Below are 18986 nucleotides of genomic sequence, written 5' to 3' on the forward strand. Positions count from 1 at the left end.
AAAAAACGCCATAATTTTTACATTTATTTTTTAAATTTTTTGAATGAAAGCAAAAAATGTTGGAAATAGCATCAAATTTTAGAATAAGTTCAGATTTGTTCGAATTGGTCACCTTTGGCACGAATTATGGCCTTCAAAGGGCCAATGAAACTGTCACACGTTGCCCCAATATTGCTCTGCGGTATTTTGCCCCATTCCCGGCGAAAGGCTTGCTTGAGGCGTACGATACTTTGGTATTTTTCAGTGCCAATCTTGCTTTCCAAAATACTTCAGACACAATAGTCCAACGGATTGGTATCCGGAGATTTTGAGGGCCATTGTGCGCTTGAAATGAAACATGGAACCTCATTTTGTAACCATTCTTGGGTGGCGTGGGTGCTGAGTTCTGTTGGAATGTCCAAGGTCTGCGGCCAAAATGTTTGCGTGCCCAAGGCTTTAATACACCCTTCAGAATATTTTCGCGATAATATTCGGCATTTATTCTGATGTCACGGTCGATTATAAGGAGCGGAGAGCGGCCATCGGTTGTTATGGCGGCCCACACCATCACCATGGCCGGCCCTTGAGTTCTGCTGGCCAACCGAGTGTGCACATTTTCAGCCGACCTCTTTGGCAGGCAAGCAGGATCATTTTGTTGTTTACAAACTGCTGGACAACGAATTTTTTCTCATCGGCTCATCGGAGAAAACCAAATTCGGCAGTTCACCACTTTCGGCCAAGCGAAGCAACTCTTTAGCTCTTTTGAGTCTATTTTCTTTCTGTTGCGGTGTAAGTTCTTGCACTTTTTGGAATTTCAATGGCTCTACCCCGAGCTTGTTTTTCAATATTTACCGAATGGAATACAGGGTTGCCCATATTCGACGGACCCGTGTTTTTTTTTCGGCCATTTCGATGACTCTTTGGGCCAATTCCAAACGACGAGGCTTGTCCGCAGGGAACAAATGCAAATCAATGCGAATAATCCGTTGTAAAGTGGACCGAGCCATTCTTCTTCTGTTGAATGTAAATTTCAACTATTTCAGAGCGCTCGCGTGGGGTGTATTGGTTCATGGTAAAAATCTGCTTAGACTGACGCTTTAAACGCGGTATGTCATTAAGCGATGTGACATCTCTGTCAAAAGTTATGGCGTTGCCAGATGGGTCCGTCGAATATGGGCAACCCTGTTTTGTGATATGTTCAGGTCATGAGCCATTTTTCGGCCACTGCGACGTGGGTTTCGATCAAGTCGCTTCTTTACTTTTCGAACCGTTTCTGCGGATGTTGCTGTTTTTTTTCGTCTACTTCCTTGACGTCGGGCTACGCTACCAGCATCACGGTACGAGACACAAAAGATTTATTCACATTTAAATGCTGACGATAGCCACTTGTGGTTTTCCAGCCGAATATCACGCTTGAATTCCATCACGAATAACTTTTTTTTCTGGAAAGTTCTCACCAAATTCTTTCACTGGAATGTTTTTAACAGCTGTCGGTGGAGTGCCTTAGAAATGACAGCAGTCTGAAGTTGGTTGCAGTTTTTTCATCTCACCCTGTACAATTTTATCATGAGATTTGGTTTTGATTAGTTGAAAACGAAAATCCCAATTTTTTTTTTGGAATCCGAAGCAAAAAATTTCTCTTCCTTTTCGCTCCAGTAGCTGAATTTTCTCGACGTTTTTAAAATTTTAAAAAAAAATATTTCGAATTTTATATACAATATTTTTAATTATTAATTTTTATTTTGTCTTACAAAATTTCATAAATAATTCCAAATCACCTTTCTTCGTCACTAAAACTATTCAACAAAAAATCATAAAAAAAAAACAAAAACAAACTATTCTAAGAAATAGTTCAGATCGCACCTATCTACAAAACTGGCAAATATTGGTTACTGACAGTGGGCCTGACAATATTATTGTTGATTTCATTGGCAAAGAGATTAAAGCCAAATCCTCGGGGACGAGGAGTGGACGAGGTAGTAGTAGAGCCTCCTCGGGGGGTCACATACCTATATCCGTTAGTCGTTCCATGATTATTGAAATTGTTGCTCTGAATTTGGGTGGAAGATGTTACAACTTTGTCTTCAGAGGATTTAATAACTTTGTTGTCACATTCCGGCTTGGCCGAGTCCGAGGTATATTTACAGGTTGTTTCTTTGCGTTCCACTAAAATTGGCGACTCAGTACCGTCTGAGGAGATTTTGTGGGTTGTTGTGGTGGTGGTTGTGGTGTAGGTGTAACCGCCTACTTCATTGCTGCTGATGTCGTTGTTGGCTCCAGCACCATTGCCGCCTTGGGTTGAGGTTTGATATGACGAAGTGGAGTATTTGTAACCGGAACCAGAGTTTCCTGCCTGGCCACCACCTAGGCCATTATTGCCGGATGAGGTGGTTTTACTGGTGGTAGTTTTGCTATAACTATAACCGCTGTTGCCACCTAGTGATGAGGAAGTTTGTTTATTGGCATCATCCTTATTGCCCGAGCTCTGAGTTATGCTATAGCTATAGCCACTACCCGTCTTTCCAGCACCAGATGAAGAACCCTGATTGCCAGCAAGACCACCATTACCAGTTGTGGAAGTTTGGGTTGTAGTTTTGCTGTAGCTATAACCGGAATTTCCACCTGAGGTGGTAACTTTTCCATTATCCTTGCCGCCCGAGTAGCTATAACCCGAGCCAGAGTTGCCACCCAATGAAGAATCATCCTGATTACCTTCATCGCCTACAGAAGACTGAGTTGTGGTAAAGCTGTATTCAGAATTTCCCAAAGATGTGGAGGTTCCTTTGCCGCTATCCAGTCCTCCTGAGGTTTGTGTCGTGGTATAGCTATAACCTGAGCCGGAGTTTCCACCGGATGCTGTGGATCCTTGACTACCACCTAAGTCTGCATTTCCTGTTGTTTTGGTTGTAGTTGTGGTGGTGTAACTATAGCCGGAATTCCCTCCAGATGTGCTGCCTTGATTCGTCTCCTTTTCTTCGGAAATTTCCAAAACGGAATAGCCATGACCGGAACCTGAATTTCCAGCAGAGGAAGAAACTTGATTACCTCCTAAATCGGCATTTCCTGTGTTCGAAGTTTTGGTTGTGGTGGTGGTGTAACTATATCCAGAATCTCCTCCAGATGTGGTACCCTGGTCGCCGCTTTTTTCTTCAGAAACTTCAAGGACGGCATATCCAGATCCTGAATTTCCAGCGGAGGAGGAACCTTGATTACCACCAAAATCGGCACTTCCGGTGGTCGAAGTTTTGGTGGTAGTGGTGGTGTAACTATAGCCCGAATTTCCTACAGATGTGGTATCCTTATCGGCTTCCTTATCCTGAGAGATCTCCGTGACGGTATATCCTGAATTTCCACCCGAAGTTTTTCCTTGACTACCACCTAAATCGGCATTTCCCGAGGTAGAAGTTTTAGTGGTAGTGGTGGTATAACTATATCCCGAATTTCCTCCAGTTGTGGTCCCCTTAACGCCGTCCTTATCTTCCGAGGTTTCCGTTGTAGTATAACTATATCCAGAGCCGGAATTTCCACCTTGATTACCTCCTGCACCGGCATTATCTGTGGTGGAAGTTTGGGTAGTTGTGGTGTAACTATAGCCGGAATTTCCCCCAGCTGTGGTCCCCTTATCCGAATCCGTTCCTGTCGAGCTTTGAGTAGTGGTGTAACTATATCCAGAGTCGGAATTTCCGCCAGAAGAGGTACCTTGATTACCTCCTAAGCCAGAAGTTCCCGTAGTGGAAGTTTGGGTAGTTGTGGTGTAACTATATCCTGAATTGCCACCAGAGGTAGTTGCCTTACCATCGTCCTTTTCTCCAGAGCTTTGAGTGGTAGTGGTATAGCTATAGCCTGAGTCGGAATTTCCAGCTGATGAAGATTCTTGGGTGCCATCTACTCCAGCTTTATCAGTTGGCAAGGATGTGGTTGTTGTTGTAGTGGTAGTTGTTGTTTCCTTGTTGCCGGGGAAAACAATTCCACTGCCAACAGAACCCCCACTGGTTGTTGTGGTAGTTCCCGAAGTAGTACTGGTAGTTGTTGTTACAGGACCATTACCTTGATTATCCTCGGAATCTTTGTCTTTATCATCATCGTCATCAATGGTGGAAGCGGCAATAGCAGCATTTAACAGAGCACTTCCAGTTTCTGGTCTCCTGGTCGTTATCTCAGGAGCTTCTGTGGTACTATAGGAATAACCTGAACTAGAACTCCCACTCTTTTCAGTCGTGGTAGCAAAAAGGTCCTCTCCTAAATCTGCAGTGCCTGAGGTGGTGGTAACTTCGGGGGCCTTTGTTGTGGTAGTGGCTGTTGTAGTCGGCGCTTTTGTAGTAGCCTTGGTGGTTGTTGTGGTAGTCGTTGTTGTTGTAGCTGTACCTGTTGCTCCACCAATAAATCCACCCAATATCCCACCGCCACTGCTTGAACCTCCACCACCCAATTTACTGCTAACAACTCCCGTTGCCAAATTGGTAATCAATCCTAGGCCTCCACCGGAACTACTCGATGAGCTGGAGGAACCAGAACCTAATTTACTGCTTATCAGACTTGTGGCTATACCAGTTTTGGCACTTAAACCAAAACCGCCACTGGAACTGCTACTACTGTATGAGCTGGAGCTCGAACTGGAACTTCCACCACCACCCAATTTACTGCTAATAACACCAGTTGCCAAATTAGTAATTAAACCCAAACCACCACCGGAACTACCCGATGAGCTGTGGGAACTGGAGGAACCTGAACCTAATTTACTGCTTATCAGACTTGTGGCTAAACCAGTTTTGGCACCCAGACCGAAACCACCACTAGAACTGGAACTGCTACTGCTGTATGAACTGGAGCTGGAACTATGGCTACTGCCACCTCCTCCTAATTTTGTACTCAAAAGATTGGTGAATAGACTTGTCTTTGCTCCCAAACCACCAAAACCACCGCTGGAACCTGAACTGGCAGAGCTCAAGCCCGTGGTCAAAGCCTGTGTAATGGCTTGAATTTTAGTGGTAATAATACTGGTGAAAATACCCTGTGCTGCTGAGGTTAGCCGGCCACCAAATGTAGAATTGCCTGCATTGTTGAAGCCTAAAAGAAAGAAGGGAAAATTATTAATTTGGATTTGAATTCAGCATAAAACCGCAATATATTTTGCAAAAATAATTTCAGTCGATATGTTGAACGTTTGTGTTATAATGATAAATAACTGGACAGTTTCAGATATAATTTTGGCAAAACTGCTTTAATGTAGGTTTTTATGGATCTATATTGTCAATTTGCTACCAGAGTTTTATGGTAAGCAATCATGAAAGTTGGCTCGTGAGCTGAATATCGCAATATTCCATTCGACAAATATTGAAAAATGAGCTCGGGTTAAAGCCATTGAAATTCCAAAAAGTGCAAGAACTTACACCGCAACAGAAAGAAAATAGACTCAAAAGAGCCGAATATTATCAAGAAAGTATTCTGGAGGGTGTATTAAAGCCTTGGGCACGCAAACATTTTGGCCGCATACCTTGGACATTCCAACAGGACTCAGCACCATCGCACTCAGCACCCACGCCACCCAAGAATGGTTACGAAATGAGGTTCCTCGCTTCATTTCCAGCGCACAATGGCCACCAAAATCTCCGGATACCAATCCGTTGGACTATTGTGTCTGGAGTATTTTGGAAAGCAAGTTTGGCACTAAAAAATACCAAAGTGTCAATCACCTCAAGCAAGCGCTTCGCCGGGAATGGGCCAAAATACCGCAGAGCAACATTCGGGCAGCGTGTGACGGTTTCATTGGCCGTTTAAATTCGTGCCATAGGTGACCAATTCGAACAAAACTAAATTTATTCTAAAATTTGATGGTATTTCCGATTTTTTTTGCTTTCATTCAATAACATTTAAAAAAATTTAAAATTATGGCGTTTGACTTTGTGGCAGTTTTTATACCCTTCACCATTCTATGGAGGGTATATTAACTTTGTCATTCCGTTTGTAACTCCTCGAAATATTCATACTAGACCCTACAAAGTATATACATTCTGGGTCAGCGTAAATTTTTAAGATGATCTAGCGATGTCCGTCTCCCTGCCTGTCCGTCTGTCGTTGAGATAGAAGGCTAAAATTTTGCTTATATGCATACTTTACCATTAGGCAGGTTAAGTTAATAGGCCATGTCGGTCCACATTTACGTATAGACCCCATATAACGGTACCTCCCCATATTCGGTATTTTCATGATTTTAGCGGCATAATTTACCGATTTTTTTTTTTAATTTCGTATTTGAAGTTCGTAATGGGTACTAAAGTATATGACAAAAATTTTTGTATGCAGGTCCAAGTCATCGTATAGCCCCACTCAACGGTACCTCCCGATCACCGGAATCGTTTCAAATTTCATTCTGGAAAATTATATTGGGTACTACAATTTATGGCAAAAAATGTTGTATGCAGGCCCACATTTTTGTATAGCCCCCATATAACGGTACTTCCTATTTTATTTTTGTGATTTTGGCGACATTATATACCGCAATTATTTGAAATTTCGTATTTGAAGTTTCGTAATGGGCACTACAGCCTATGACAAAAAATTTCGTATGCAGGTTTACGTCTTCGTATATGATAATTCTATTACGTTTTAGGTCCATAAATTGTCACAAAAGGCAAAGTTGGTCCCCAAATTTCAAAAAATTCTAATATTTTTGCAACAGTACGTTTATAACTTTTATAGGTTTATTGCTTCCAGTATCTCTCCCACCAAAGGATAAATTTTGTCAAATCCTGAATGAAATAAACTTTGAACATTAAATTTTTACAAAATTTAGGTTAGGTCTTTTGAATGTTAAAAGCACAAGCCTATTTCTTCAATTCACAGAAGTCATCTTTGATTTTGTATAATATAACGGAAGTGGGATTTTATTTTAAATAATTAGCTATAGGTCTTCCTAACCAACATCATAAATATCTACAGTTTTAGGAGCATCTTTGCCAAAAAATTCTGTCTGTTTGAACCACTTTTTCAAGGACCTGGTGAAGAATATTGAAGATTTTCTGGTCAAATTCGTGTTTTTTTTAAGGAGACTCATGGTTTTAATACCCTCAGCTAAAGAGGGTATATTTCATTTGATTCGACCAAAAAGTGCCTCATCGAAATAACGGATTTTGACACTTAGTCTCTCTCGATCAAATCCGTTTCTGGGCATTTGAAGTCCGTCCGTCCGCCTGTCTGGCTAGTGCGCACAATGACTCTAGAAGTTATAATTCGATTTGGTTCAAAATTTGTGCATCGTTATATTATTGTCAAACTTAGATCGAGTTCGGAGATGAACTATATTGGTCTACTCCTTCTGGTACCTTCCTCACAAAAGGTCGAAATTTTCAAAAATAAATATTTCACTACATCGAAAGAAAAAGGATAATCCGATTTTGCTCAACTTTTCAAATTCTAATATTTGCATCAGTGCGAAATGGACAATATCGTTTCACTCCATCAAAATTTGGAATAATTTTAATTCTTATAAAATGTGATGTAAGAGTCCGATTGTCTTCAAATTACAAAAATCACAAAATGGTAGCTCCTCCCCAAAGAGTCTAAATTTTGAATATCCATGGAGCTCGAAAAAAGCGAAATTAACATCCGATTCCTTGGCATATCTGTTATAATGATGGTACAGATTAAATCATTTCTTACGATACCTCCCCCACATAGGGTTTAAGATTTTGAAAAACAAAACGCTCAAGGAAAGTAGATATCGTAATTATACCGTCAGTCATAAGACTACAGAATTTAATACCAAAAAAAAAAAAAAAAAAAACTATGCCCCATCAAATTGCAGGTATATACACTTAGAAAAGAGAAGAAGAGAAGTCTGTCGAAAATGGGCAAAATCAGTCTTCTTCTTTTGGTGCATCCTTAACAAGATTCTAAGAAGTATCTATTACAGGCTAAAAAGTATCATTCAGTTTGTTGTTGGACACATATTTATATATATCCTGAGTCTATTGCAATTTATAGAACAATTTTCTACAAATCCAAGGATTTCACAATTTTAATTGAAGAGTAACGGAGACAATGAAGGAGATCTAGAAGCCCCACAAGGATTTATTTTCAAAATCCAAGGCCTGTTAAAAATCTTGTAAAACTCGTGATTTTTACCAAAATTCACTATATTTTGATATTTTATATTTTGTGCAGAATAAACATAAAATCGAGCATGGTAAAATTTGGTCGTTATCAAAGTGTTACCGATCTACTGCTTTCCAATTCTTGTCGACAAAAATTCATTCAACATGGCTCCATATCGCTAAGGCTAAGAGGCGCGATCATAAATTTCATATTCATCTCAGGTTTCTGGCAAATAGAGATATATTTACATATAGCAAGTTGTAAGGAATCGCTGACTTGTTTCCCAAGTTATTACAGATAAAAATATTGAAAATTATGACCCTCTGTGAGTGAGGTATTGTATTAGATATATATTGTATTAGCAAAAATGTTTTATGTGTGAAATTTGAAGAGCGCTGAATGCTTATTTCGCTTTCCGATCTCTACCATTTTTATAACAGATCTTGTGTTAATGGAAATATTAAAATATACCAAGTCTAGAATGGTATCGGATGTTAATTTCGTTTTTATAAGCCCAATGGATATTCAAAATTTCGACCTTTTGTGGGGGAGTTACCGGAAGGGTTGATAAAAATATTGGGATGTGTGAAATTTTAAGACACTCGGATTCTTACATCAAATTTTTTAAGAGTTATGATTATTCAAAATTTTTACCCTTTGTGGAGGAGGAACTTGATGGAGTGGACCGATATTATCCATTTTGCACCTGACCTAGAAGTGATGCAGATATTAGGATTTGCAAAGTTGGAAAGAAATCGGATTATTGCTTCTTTTCTGTGCAGAAAATATTTTTTTTTGAAAATTTCGACCTTTTGTGGGAAGGTAACAGAAGGAGTGGACCGATGTATTCCATCTTGGCACCAGACCTTGGGTTTATCAAATTTTTGGGAAGTGTGAACTTTGAAGACAATCGGGTTGAAATTATTCAAAATTACGACCCTTTGTGGGGAGGTACCTGGTGGAGAGGACCGATATTATCCATTTTCGCACCTGACCTAGAACTGATGAAAATATTAGGATTCTGTGCAATAAATTATTTTCTTTGAAATTTTTGACATATTGTGTGGGAGGTACCAGAAGGAGTGAACCGATAGTGTCTATCTTCGAAGTCGATCTAACTTTGACAATAATATTACGATGTACCAACTTTGGATCAAATCGGTTATCGTGCGCATCAGCCAGACAGACAGACGGACGGACATCGCTAGATCGACTCCAAATGTCCTGAAATCGATTTGGTTCAAAGAGGCCTAGGGTCTAAAACCATTATTCGACTTGGCATGTTTTGGCCGTATCGAATGATATATAACCTCTGTAGCCATATGACAGAGGATATAATAAATGACCGACTTAACGGCCCTGGTTAAAATGTTTTTTACAATTTTTAAACATACACGGTCAAACTTAAAGTCCTTTTTACTTGAATTACATGTCTTTGTCACATACAGGACATAGCAACTGGATCCGAACTTTATACTTTTTCTCACTTATATTTTTTTGTCATATTCCTTGAAGAGATTGATTTAAAAGTGGGTTTTTTATTTGGATTTTTTGGTCCGACCGACTATTTTGTGTTAAAGAAGAATACCTTCATGCAACCTTCAATGTTTTTATCAAGGCCATAATAATAAATTGTAACATTGTAATTTTCCACTCTTTGTAATAACTTTACAATCACTTCTTAAACAAAATATATTCATTTTAATGATCATTAATGATGGATGGATTATCCCATATCGGCAATTATTGGTATGCTCAATTAAATTGCGGTAACATTAAAAAAACAATACACTTGAAACATCAGTTCGGTCATCCATTCTTACCTATGAACTTTTGGATGATAAATGGTTTAGCGTCGATTGGCTGATATTTTAAACCGATACAGACGACGACCAAAGCCGTGCCGAAAATGGAAAATATACGCATTTTATGACCTTGTCGTTTTATTTTTCCTCTTCCTATTCTAGTGAGATTTTTTTTTAATAGTCCAGCGTTTCTTTTTAACCGTTTGGAATATTCTTTCGTATCGATACAATGTTATTATCCGGCGTTTTGTTTAAGACTGATTCGACGGATGTTTCTATGACATTCTTTAAGCAAAAACCGAACGCAGACAGAGGAAAAGATATTTCATCTCATTCATCGACGGCTACTGCAGAAACTATTTCGGATGTCAGCGACAAATTTGTTGTGGTTTGCGATGGTGATGGTCTTGTCTTCTTCAACTTCCAAAAAAATTAACAAGTCTATTGTTGTTGTTGTTGTTGCTCTATTGCTTTGAATGTCTTTAACGCCCAGCTATGCGTAACAATGTGTAGAGCGAGAGGGTTGGGCGATACGAGCGGAGGTTGAATGACTTGGCAATAACATCAATGGCTTAGATGGGTTTAAAGAACAGTCAACTGTCTCTAGGCATGCTCTTCATACAGCAGCAACAACGAAACCTAAAGATTTCCATAATGATGTCTCGAATTGCTATCGGTCAATTTGATTGTTTTTTTTTTCACATGAGAATTTAAGTTTACCAGAGCTTGTGTCTCATCATCGGATAAGACGTTGAAGAAGGTAGTTCAGGCAGCGCACATTTGAAGTTCATAGATGCCCTGGGCTGGAGTTAAACATGTGTGTGTGACTTGGGAGTGCATTTCATTGAATGATTTATGATTTGTTATATTAATTGATGTGAATGTTAAATTAATAACGCTTTAAATTTCAGAGCAGGTTTTAAACATAAGTTTAAATATGTATGGTCATTGTAGTGTTTTTCCAATAGCAATAAACAATAAATCTAAGGGTGTGAATTTCTAGTTTTTTTTTCTCAATGATTTTATATCATTTGATAACTGTATAAATGTGTTTCATCAAAATAACGCTCTTAGTATAATAAATTCAATGTAGCGATGTAATTTGTCTGTCTGGTTGGTAAAAAACAATTGGTCACATACGAAAAAAAAATAATAGCAAAATGTTAACCTTTTAGTGACATCAACATTAAAATTTCACAATTTCACCTGTATCCCTTCACGGAATACCAAATTTAGTAACATTTTTTAGTATAATTTCAGTACTCATTTCCAAAACCGTTTCATATATCAATCCTAGGCACCAACCATTACCATTTACTACATTTCGAACAGTTACAGTACGCATTTCCAAAACCACCAACAGATACCTCAATATCAAATTTAAGAATTCCAGCCCTATCCTAAGACTCAATTCCATATTTATTACCATATGATTTGAAGAGCTGTACAACGCATGTCAAAAAACCATCTCCTACTCTCCACCCTAGGCACCACACTCGATACCTAATCACAGAATTTCACATCTATTTCAACACCCAACGGCATATTTTGTGGCACTTGTCGTACGTTTATAATACGTATTTCCAAATTTCAGGATTCCAGTCACTACTAAATTTTGTAATATTTAGTACTTATCGTATTATTACAGTATCTATTTAAAGTACCACCTCCAGATCTCAATCCCAGATACCAACAGAGACCTCAATATCATATTTCGCCATTATAAATTTAGTACTATTTACTACCTTTCGTACAATTATAGTACACATTTGCAAAACCACATCCATATCTTAGTCATAGGCACTGTCACTGGTAGTACATTTGTATCAGGATTACTGCTCTATGCCTTCAATCAATATCAAATTTTGTACTATTTAGTACATTTCGTACAATTATAGTACGCATTTCCAAAACCAACTTCATATCTCAGACCGAGATTCCAACAGAGACTTCAATATCAATTTTCAGTATTCCAGCTCAATCCCTCCACCCAATACCAAATTTAGAACTTATCGAACAATGATAGTACACATGTTCAAAACCACCTCAAAATTTCAGAATTTGGGCTCTCTTCATGTGCCCAATACCAAATATAGTACTATAGTAAATTCCAATCCCCATATCTCAATTTCAGATACCAACTGAGACCTCAATATCAAATTTGAGGATTCCAGCCCTATCCCTTAAACCAATACCAAATTTAGTACCATACCATCAGTATTCTAAATATGAAATTTCAGAATTGAATTTCTATGCCTCCACCCAATACTACATAAAGTACCATTTATTACTTTTCGTGCAATTATAGTACGCATTTCCGAACCACCTCAATTTGTCCAGGTTACACATGAACAGCTACCCCACTACTAAATTTCAGATTTCAAGCACTTTATGTTCCGCCAATGACAAATTATACCAAATGTAGTACTATTTAAGACTTTTAGTGCACTTGTAGTACACGTTTCCAAAACCACCTCCATATCTCAATCCCAGAAACCACTTTAGACCTCAATTTTGGGATTCCAGCTCTATTCCTTTCCTCGATAGTAAATTTAGTTACATTTAGTACTCTTCGAATAATTTTAGTACTCATTAACAAAGCTACATCCATATCTCAACTACAGACACCAACAGTGATATCTATGTCAAATTTCAGGATTTCAGCCCTATCCCTTTATCCCTACTTTTCGTTTAAATATAATATACCATGCCAAATCCACCTTTTTATCACAAACCTTCCACTACAATACAATATTTCAAAGTCCTAGCTTCATCCATTCACCATGAACCAAACTGATCCAATTTTAGTACCATTTAGGACAGTTTACGCACTTTGTACACATTTCCAAAATCTATTTAATGTCTCAAACTTACTTTCCAACCTTGATTCTTTTACTAAATTCTAAGTTTTTAACTCTATCCATTCAAAAAATATCGAAAGGTACTATTTTAGAATTTTCTTAAACTTAGAGTTTGATTTTCCGAAAAACTTTTGGTACATCTATAAAACACGCCTTCGTTACAAATTTCAGAACTATAGCTCAATCAATTATGTTAGCTCAATACATAGTATTTATTATATACTCAGGCCACAGAGGGTATATATCATTTGATATCCAAAAACATACCTAATCGAAATAACGGATTTAGACCCTAGGTCTCTTTGGACCAAATCGGTTTCAGGACATTTGGAGTTGATCTAGCGATGTATTTTCGTGCGTCCGACTACCTGTCTGGCTTGTGCGCACGAAAACTCTCGAAGGGAGTATCGGATTTGTTCCAAACCTGGTACATCGTAATAATATATTTATCAAATTTAGATCAGCGTGTGACGGTTTCATTGGCCGTTTGAAGGGCATAATTCATGCCAAAAGTGACCAATTCGAACAAATCTAAACGTATTCTAAAATTTGATGTTATTTCCAATATTTTTTGATTTTATTTAATAAAATATAAAAAAAATGTAAAAATTATGGCATTTGACTTTGTTGCAGTTTTTTTTTATCTCATCCTATATCTGCAAAAACCTTCTGGTACCTCACCCACAACGGGTCACAATTTTCAATACTTTTGTCTCCCATAACTTTTTTAGTTCGACTGATGTGAATATGGAATGATTGAAAGATAAAATAAGGTTCGTAGAAAACCATATACATTTCTAATAAAAATAATGGATTCTTTGAGTTATGCCATGAAACGTTGAATATACCTACTTCGGCCCCGCCTAAAATATAACATTAGCCTCCTTTTTTGTAATTGATTTTGTTTCTTTCTTTTGTTTGGTGACACCAATATTTCATGAAAGTACAAACACTGCCAACAAATTTTAAACAAATTAATATTTCTATTGTATCACCCATACAACGATCAATGACTGCATGCATCAGAAATCAGCCATAACAATAAAAAGGAATTGATTTTATAACTTTCAAATCAAAATTTGATGACAAAAAATGCAGTATTCAAATTCAAATATTTGAAAATAAATTAATCATTTTAAAGGGTGCATTATTTAAAACTGCAGCCGATGTTATAAATAAATGAAAAATAAAGATATTGACAATCGTTGCATATTCGGTTCTAATTAAAAATCAATAATTTTAAAATATTGAAAAGTCTTGAATCACAAATTAGACTGTCAGTCTGTGGTAGTTTCCAATTCTTATGGATATTAAACGACCATTTGTTTTTTATTGATGAACTCGTTTCATTCGAATAAGATCAGGAAGCAAATGGATTATGGTTTTGTTAAAATTATCACATTTCGAATGTGAGTCAAATAAAATTATGTGTTTTCTCAAATCTTATAAATCAATGTCAATATATTTAGTATATTTAATTAAAGTAATTCGGGATTTTCCATTGGCAACAAAGCTTGTGGTCTTTAAAAGGTCTCTACAAATACGAATGCGTCATGGCTTTAATTTAAACTTGTTCTGATATAATATTTATTACATATCGAACGGAATCTATTTGAATTCTCTTTCAATAAACATCATCTATACTTCTTTGGCCACCACAACCCAATGTTACATTTCGTAAATTTCTTGCAGAATCGAATTCTAAGAATTAGATGTAGATGATATTGGAGTAGAATATGTCAATTACTTTTGACGTAATTATCTTTAACCTCAGGTTCTGGAAATATTCCATTGGATGTGTACATGTCTTGCCCGTTAACATTTCAACTCACGCACAAGTTCCTCACAAGAACATTTATTTCGTATCATAAACTTCCATCTGAGAAGACTTAATTATTTAAGAATTTACAGACAAGCTGTTTAAAAGAAAAAACAATGGGAGTAACTGCCGAAGTACTGTTACACTTCCCAGAAGCAATAAAATTAAGGCATGTGTAATACATTAAAATGTTAAAAACATATTTTTTTTTATTCACGTTATCAGATTAAAGATCATATTCATTTAATTGCTCATTATTTTAAATACATTTTTCTTATGTCTTAATTGTGGATATGTAAACAAGTGGCATATTTTACTATTGTCTCTATTTTTTGATACTTCGATGTAAAGATTCTAAACAAAAAAACCATCAAAAAGGCGTTAAAAGGCAGGATCGGATGTTTATAATTATCGAATTCAACTAGCAAAATGTTTTGAAAACCCTCAAAATTCCGAATTTCGAGTGATACCGTAATATAAAGAGTATATCGTAACGCAGAGACCTACGCTGGATACATGGGTCCCTGGTTCCTTCGACACTTCTTTTTTGCAAAAGAAATGTCTTGGAAATGTATCTTTTCTGTGTACGTATCTGTCGCATTGAACACTTGTGGGGAATATATATTAAAGAATAGTGAAATAGCTGACTGACTGAAAATGAACCCCCATATGAAACGGCGGAATCTTCAAATTTTGCAATAGGTTTAGTCTTGGTGCGTAAGCATGGAATTAGGCTGGAAAATTCGTACTCAAAGGGTACGAAAAGTTGTAAAAATGGGATACTTAGTATTGAACAAATGGAATGACCTAGAACTTTGGAAAATTTGATGGGGATGGATGTACCAAAGTGTTTTCTCATAACTCGAATTTTAAAGTTACGAACATATAATGGTATCATTTCTTATTTGTGGACGGATAGAGCTAATGACATGAAATTTGGTATGAGAATAGAGGTTGGAAAGTAAGTTTGATATATGAAGATCTTTTTGGAAATGTTTACTAAATTTGGATCAGTTTTATTTAGGATGAACAGATGAAGATGAAATTTTGAATTGTGGTGTCTGCTGGTGGAAGGTTTATGATAAGAAGGTGGTTTTGGAAATGTGTACTACAAGTGCACAAAAAATACTAAATAGTGTTTGAAATCTGAAATGTGGTATTAGGGTCGCTATTCATGTGCAGCCTTTGGAAATATATTTTATAATTGTACGAAATGCAATAAATCGCACTATATTTGGTATTGAATGAAGGGATAGAGAAACAATTCTGAAATACAGGTTGCTGATGGTATCTGCGTTTGAGATTTGGTGGTGGTTTGGAAATGAGTCCTATATTTGTACGAAAAGAACTAAATTGGGTATTTGGTGAAGGGATAGAGCTGAAATTCTCAAATTATGATATTGAGGTCTCTGCTGGTATCTGGGGTTAAGATATGGATATTAAGGTCACTGTTGATATCGGGGATTGAGATATGGAACTAGTTTTGGAAGTGTGTACTACAAGTGTACTAAAAATTACTAAATGTTGAAATTTGGTATTAGAGTCGCTGATCATGTGTAGTCTGGAGGTATGCAGGTGATTTCGAAAAAGAGTACTATTTTTTTCTATTAATATCTGAGCTTTGGTAAATGGATAGAGTTGGGAATCCCGAATTTGATATGAAGTCTCTATTAATAACTGAGGTTGAAATATTTAGGTAGTTTTGGAAATGTTTATTATAATTGTTCGAAACGAACTAAGTGGGACTAAATTTGGTAATGAATGTATGTATAAAGCTGGAATCTCGAAATTCTATTTTGAGGTCTCTGTTTGTATTTGGTGGTTTTTTAAATGCGTACTATAATTGTTCGAAACATTCTAAGTGGTACTAATTTTGGATCACTTTTGTTTTCTAGGATGGAGAGATATAGACTTTTTATACCCTATACCAGAAGGTGGTCAGGGTATTATGTCTTTGTGCATCTGTTTGTAACGGGCAAAAGGAAACGAGATAGACCCATAGTTCCTTTTGATGATCGGCATTGAATCACATTCTGAGCCGACATATGCATGTCCTTGTATTTTTGTAAACAAAGTACAGGTTGTATTTATTGCCCGATCCAGATGAAATTTTGTACAAACCCTATTGAATTTGGAGACAATCGGTCAAAATAAAGTATAGCCTCCTTATATATCTTCTTCCGATTTGCCAAGTAGTATGGAATTTTGCACATACAACCAAATTAGGCCTGTAAATAAGAATGCCAAATTTGATCGAAATCGGTTCAGCTATAGCTCCCATATATATTGTTCATCCGATTTGTTATTTTTGTCCTCCGCAGCCGTAATATGCACTCTGTAACAACAATATATGGGGAAATATATCAAATACAGCTCAGAAATACCTATGCTAAATTTTATAGAGATCTGTTCGGATTTGGATATATCTCCCATATATAACTTCGTCCGATTTACCTTCGATTGTGCACCAAACGTCTAATATTTGCCCAAATGGGATGAAATTTGGCACGTACGACTGAATTGAGTCTAGAAGCCAGTATGTCAAATTTGGTGAAGATCGGTTCAGATATAGCTACAGCTCCCATATATATATTTTTCGATTTGTTATATTTGTTACCCACAGCCGTAATATGCACTCCGTAACAACGATATTCAGGGAAATATATGAAATACAGCTCAGAAATATCTTTGCCAAATTTTATCGAGATATATATCTTTATCCGATTTCAAATTAATTTTTCACGAAATGGGCAATACAAGTCCGAATTTAAAAGATACAAAGCTTCGACGTGGCGTGTATGATTGAATTCTCCCATAAAAACTTGTAATTGCTATGTGGAGCTCTACTAAATTAGCAAAGTGGTGTAGGGTATCATTAAGTCGGCTGACTGACTTTAAGACTTTCTTTACTGGTTTTTATTGAGAAAATATTTATCTAGTATCTTAAAATGCCTTTGATGTCAGGCAGTTAACTATGTCAATACTTCTACCCATGTAGCCAATATGGAGCTCAGTACCCTCCATAGAAGTATGATAGAATTATGGTAAATTTTATATATATATTTATGCCCTACAACACTATGTGTTGGGGGTATTATACGTTTGATTGGGCCAAAAATTATGTAACACCTCGAAATATTGGTTTCCCATATAGGAAAGTATATATGGGTCTTCCTAGCTCACCGAGCTGAGTCGATCTAGGTATGTATGTCGTCCGTCCGTCTGTCCGTCTGTCCATGTAAATTTGTAATCAAGCTACAGGTCGCAATTATGAACCGATCCTCACGATATTGAAAATGGAGGTGGGGTTAGGGTTAGAATAGAACCCTATTGTTTTTGGAGATGATCGCACGATATTTGGGGGTTGAAATGGACCAAAAACCTGATTTCCTGATTTTGCAGTTGCTCTATGGGCCACAATTATAAACCAATCGACGCGAAAATTTACATGGAGTTAGAGTTTGGGACTGGGCAGAAACCTACCAATTTGAGCGGCCATCGGATAATAATTAGCGTGTAAAATAGGCCTTAACTTTTATGTTAGCAAATAGGAAAATTTCCACTAAACCGCGAATATTTTTAATTCCAGCCAAATCACAAATGCATTAAAAGATCACTTCTGACCATTACAGTGATGCTAATAGCCAAGAAATCGGATATATAGCAAAATAGGTACAATATATATGTAAAAGAATTGATCTTATTTATTCTGCTTATAAATCAAGAACCGCTGGGTCGATTTTCACAATGCATATCAATTCGGAATGGTCTTTGGCCAGAAAAGGATAAAATCTAAGAAAATCGCGGGATAATATACCAATAAAAAGTTATATCTTTTGTTTAATTTTTTTCCATTTTTGTCACATTTTTTATCGCATGCGATTTTTTCAATTTGACTTACGATTTTGAATTTTAAATTTTCTAAATTTTTCACCCCCCAACACTACGTTTTGAGGATATTATACGTATGTCGCAATTATTGTCCGATCCTCACGAAATTTTGCATGGGGGTGGGTCGGAATTGAAGCTTATTGTTCATATGATCTGCATTTAGAGGTTTAAATGGCTAAAAAATTTTAACAATTAAATACTAATCGACACGGAATTTCACATCGGAAGAGAGTTGAGGACGGAGAAGAAGTCTAGCATTTTGGATGACCATTGGATTATATTTAGCTGTAAAATGGACCATAACTTTCGTGTGCAATTGTTTTGAATATTTCACAATACCACGGAGTGCGTAAATATTGGCCAAATTCTCCGGGTCAAAAAACTAAGGATAACCTCTGGGCAGGGCTCTTCGAAATCTTCCAAAATGGATTTGCATATAAAGGGACTTCGAACATATTGTAGTGTTGTAGGGTATCACATGGTCGGCCCCGCACGACTATAGCCTTTGCTTACTTGTTTTAATATCTTGTCGAATAT

General features: G+C 36.9%; 1 protein-coding gene across 1 annotated transcript; it reads right to left on the reverse strand.

The window, feature by feature from the left end:
• Positions 1-1842: 1842 nt before the first annotated feature.
• Positions 1843-10114, reverse strand: LOC101901762 (uncharacterized transmembrane protein DDB_G0289901-like). Its single transcript, XM_011295541.3, has 2 exons — positions 9897-10114; positions 1843-5046 (listed from the first exon to the last, which is right to left on the reverse strand). Exons 1-2 carry the CDS (start codon positions 9997-9999, stop codon positions 1847-1849), a joined length of 3303 nt encoding a protein of 1100 aa, XP_011293843.2. The 5' UTR covers positions 10000-10114; the 3' UTR covers positions 1843-1846.
• Positions 10115-18986: the final 8872 nt, after the last annotated feature.

This window comes from Musca domestica, unplaced genomic scaffold (genome assembly GCF_030504385.1).
Source record: "Musca domestica strain aabys unplaced genomic scaffold, Musca_domestica.polishedcontigs.V.1.1 178, whole genome shotgun sequence".
Classification (NCBI taxonomy): Eukaryota; Metazoa; Arthropoda; class Insecta; order Diptera; family Muscidae; genus Musca; species Musca domestica.

Coding starts and splice junctions, on each gene's coding strand:
- LOC101901762 (XM_011295541.3), bottom strand. CDS start 9,999: ATGCGTATATTTTCCATTTTCGGCACGGCTTTGGTCGTCGTCTGTATC. Junction 5,047..9,896: donor TATCATCCAAAAGTTCATAG/GTAAGAATGGAT, acceptor TCTTTCTTTTAG/GCTTCAACAATGCAGGCAAT.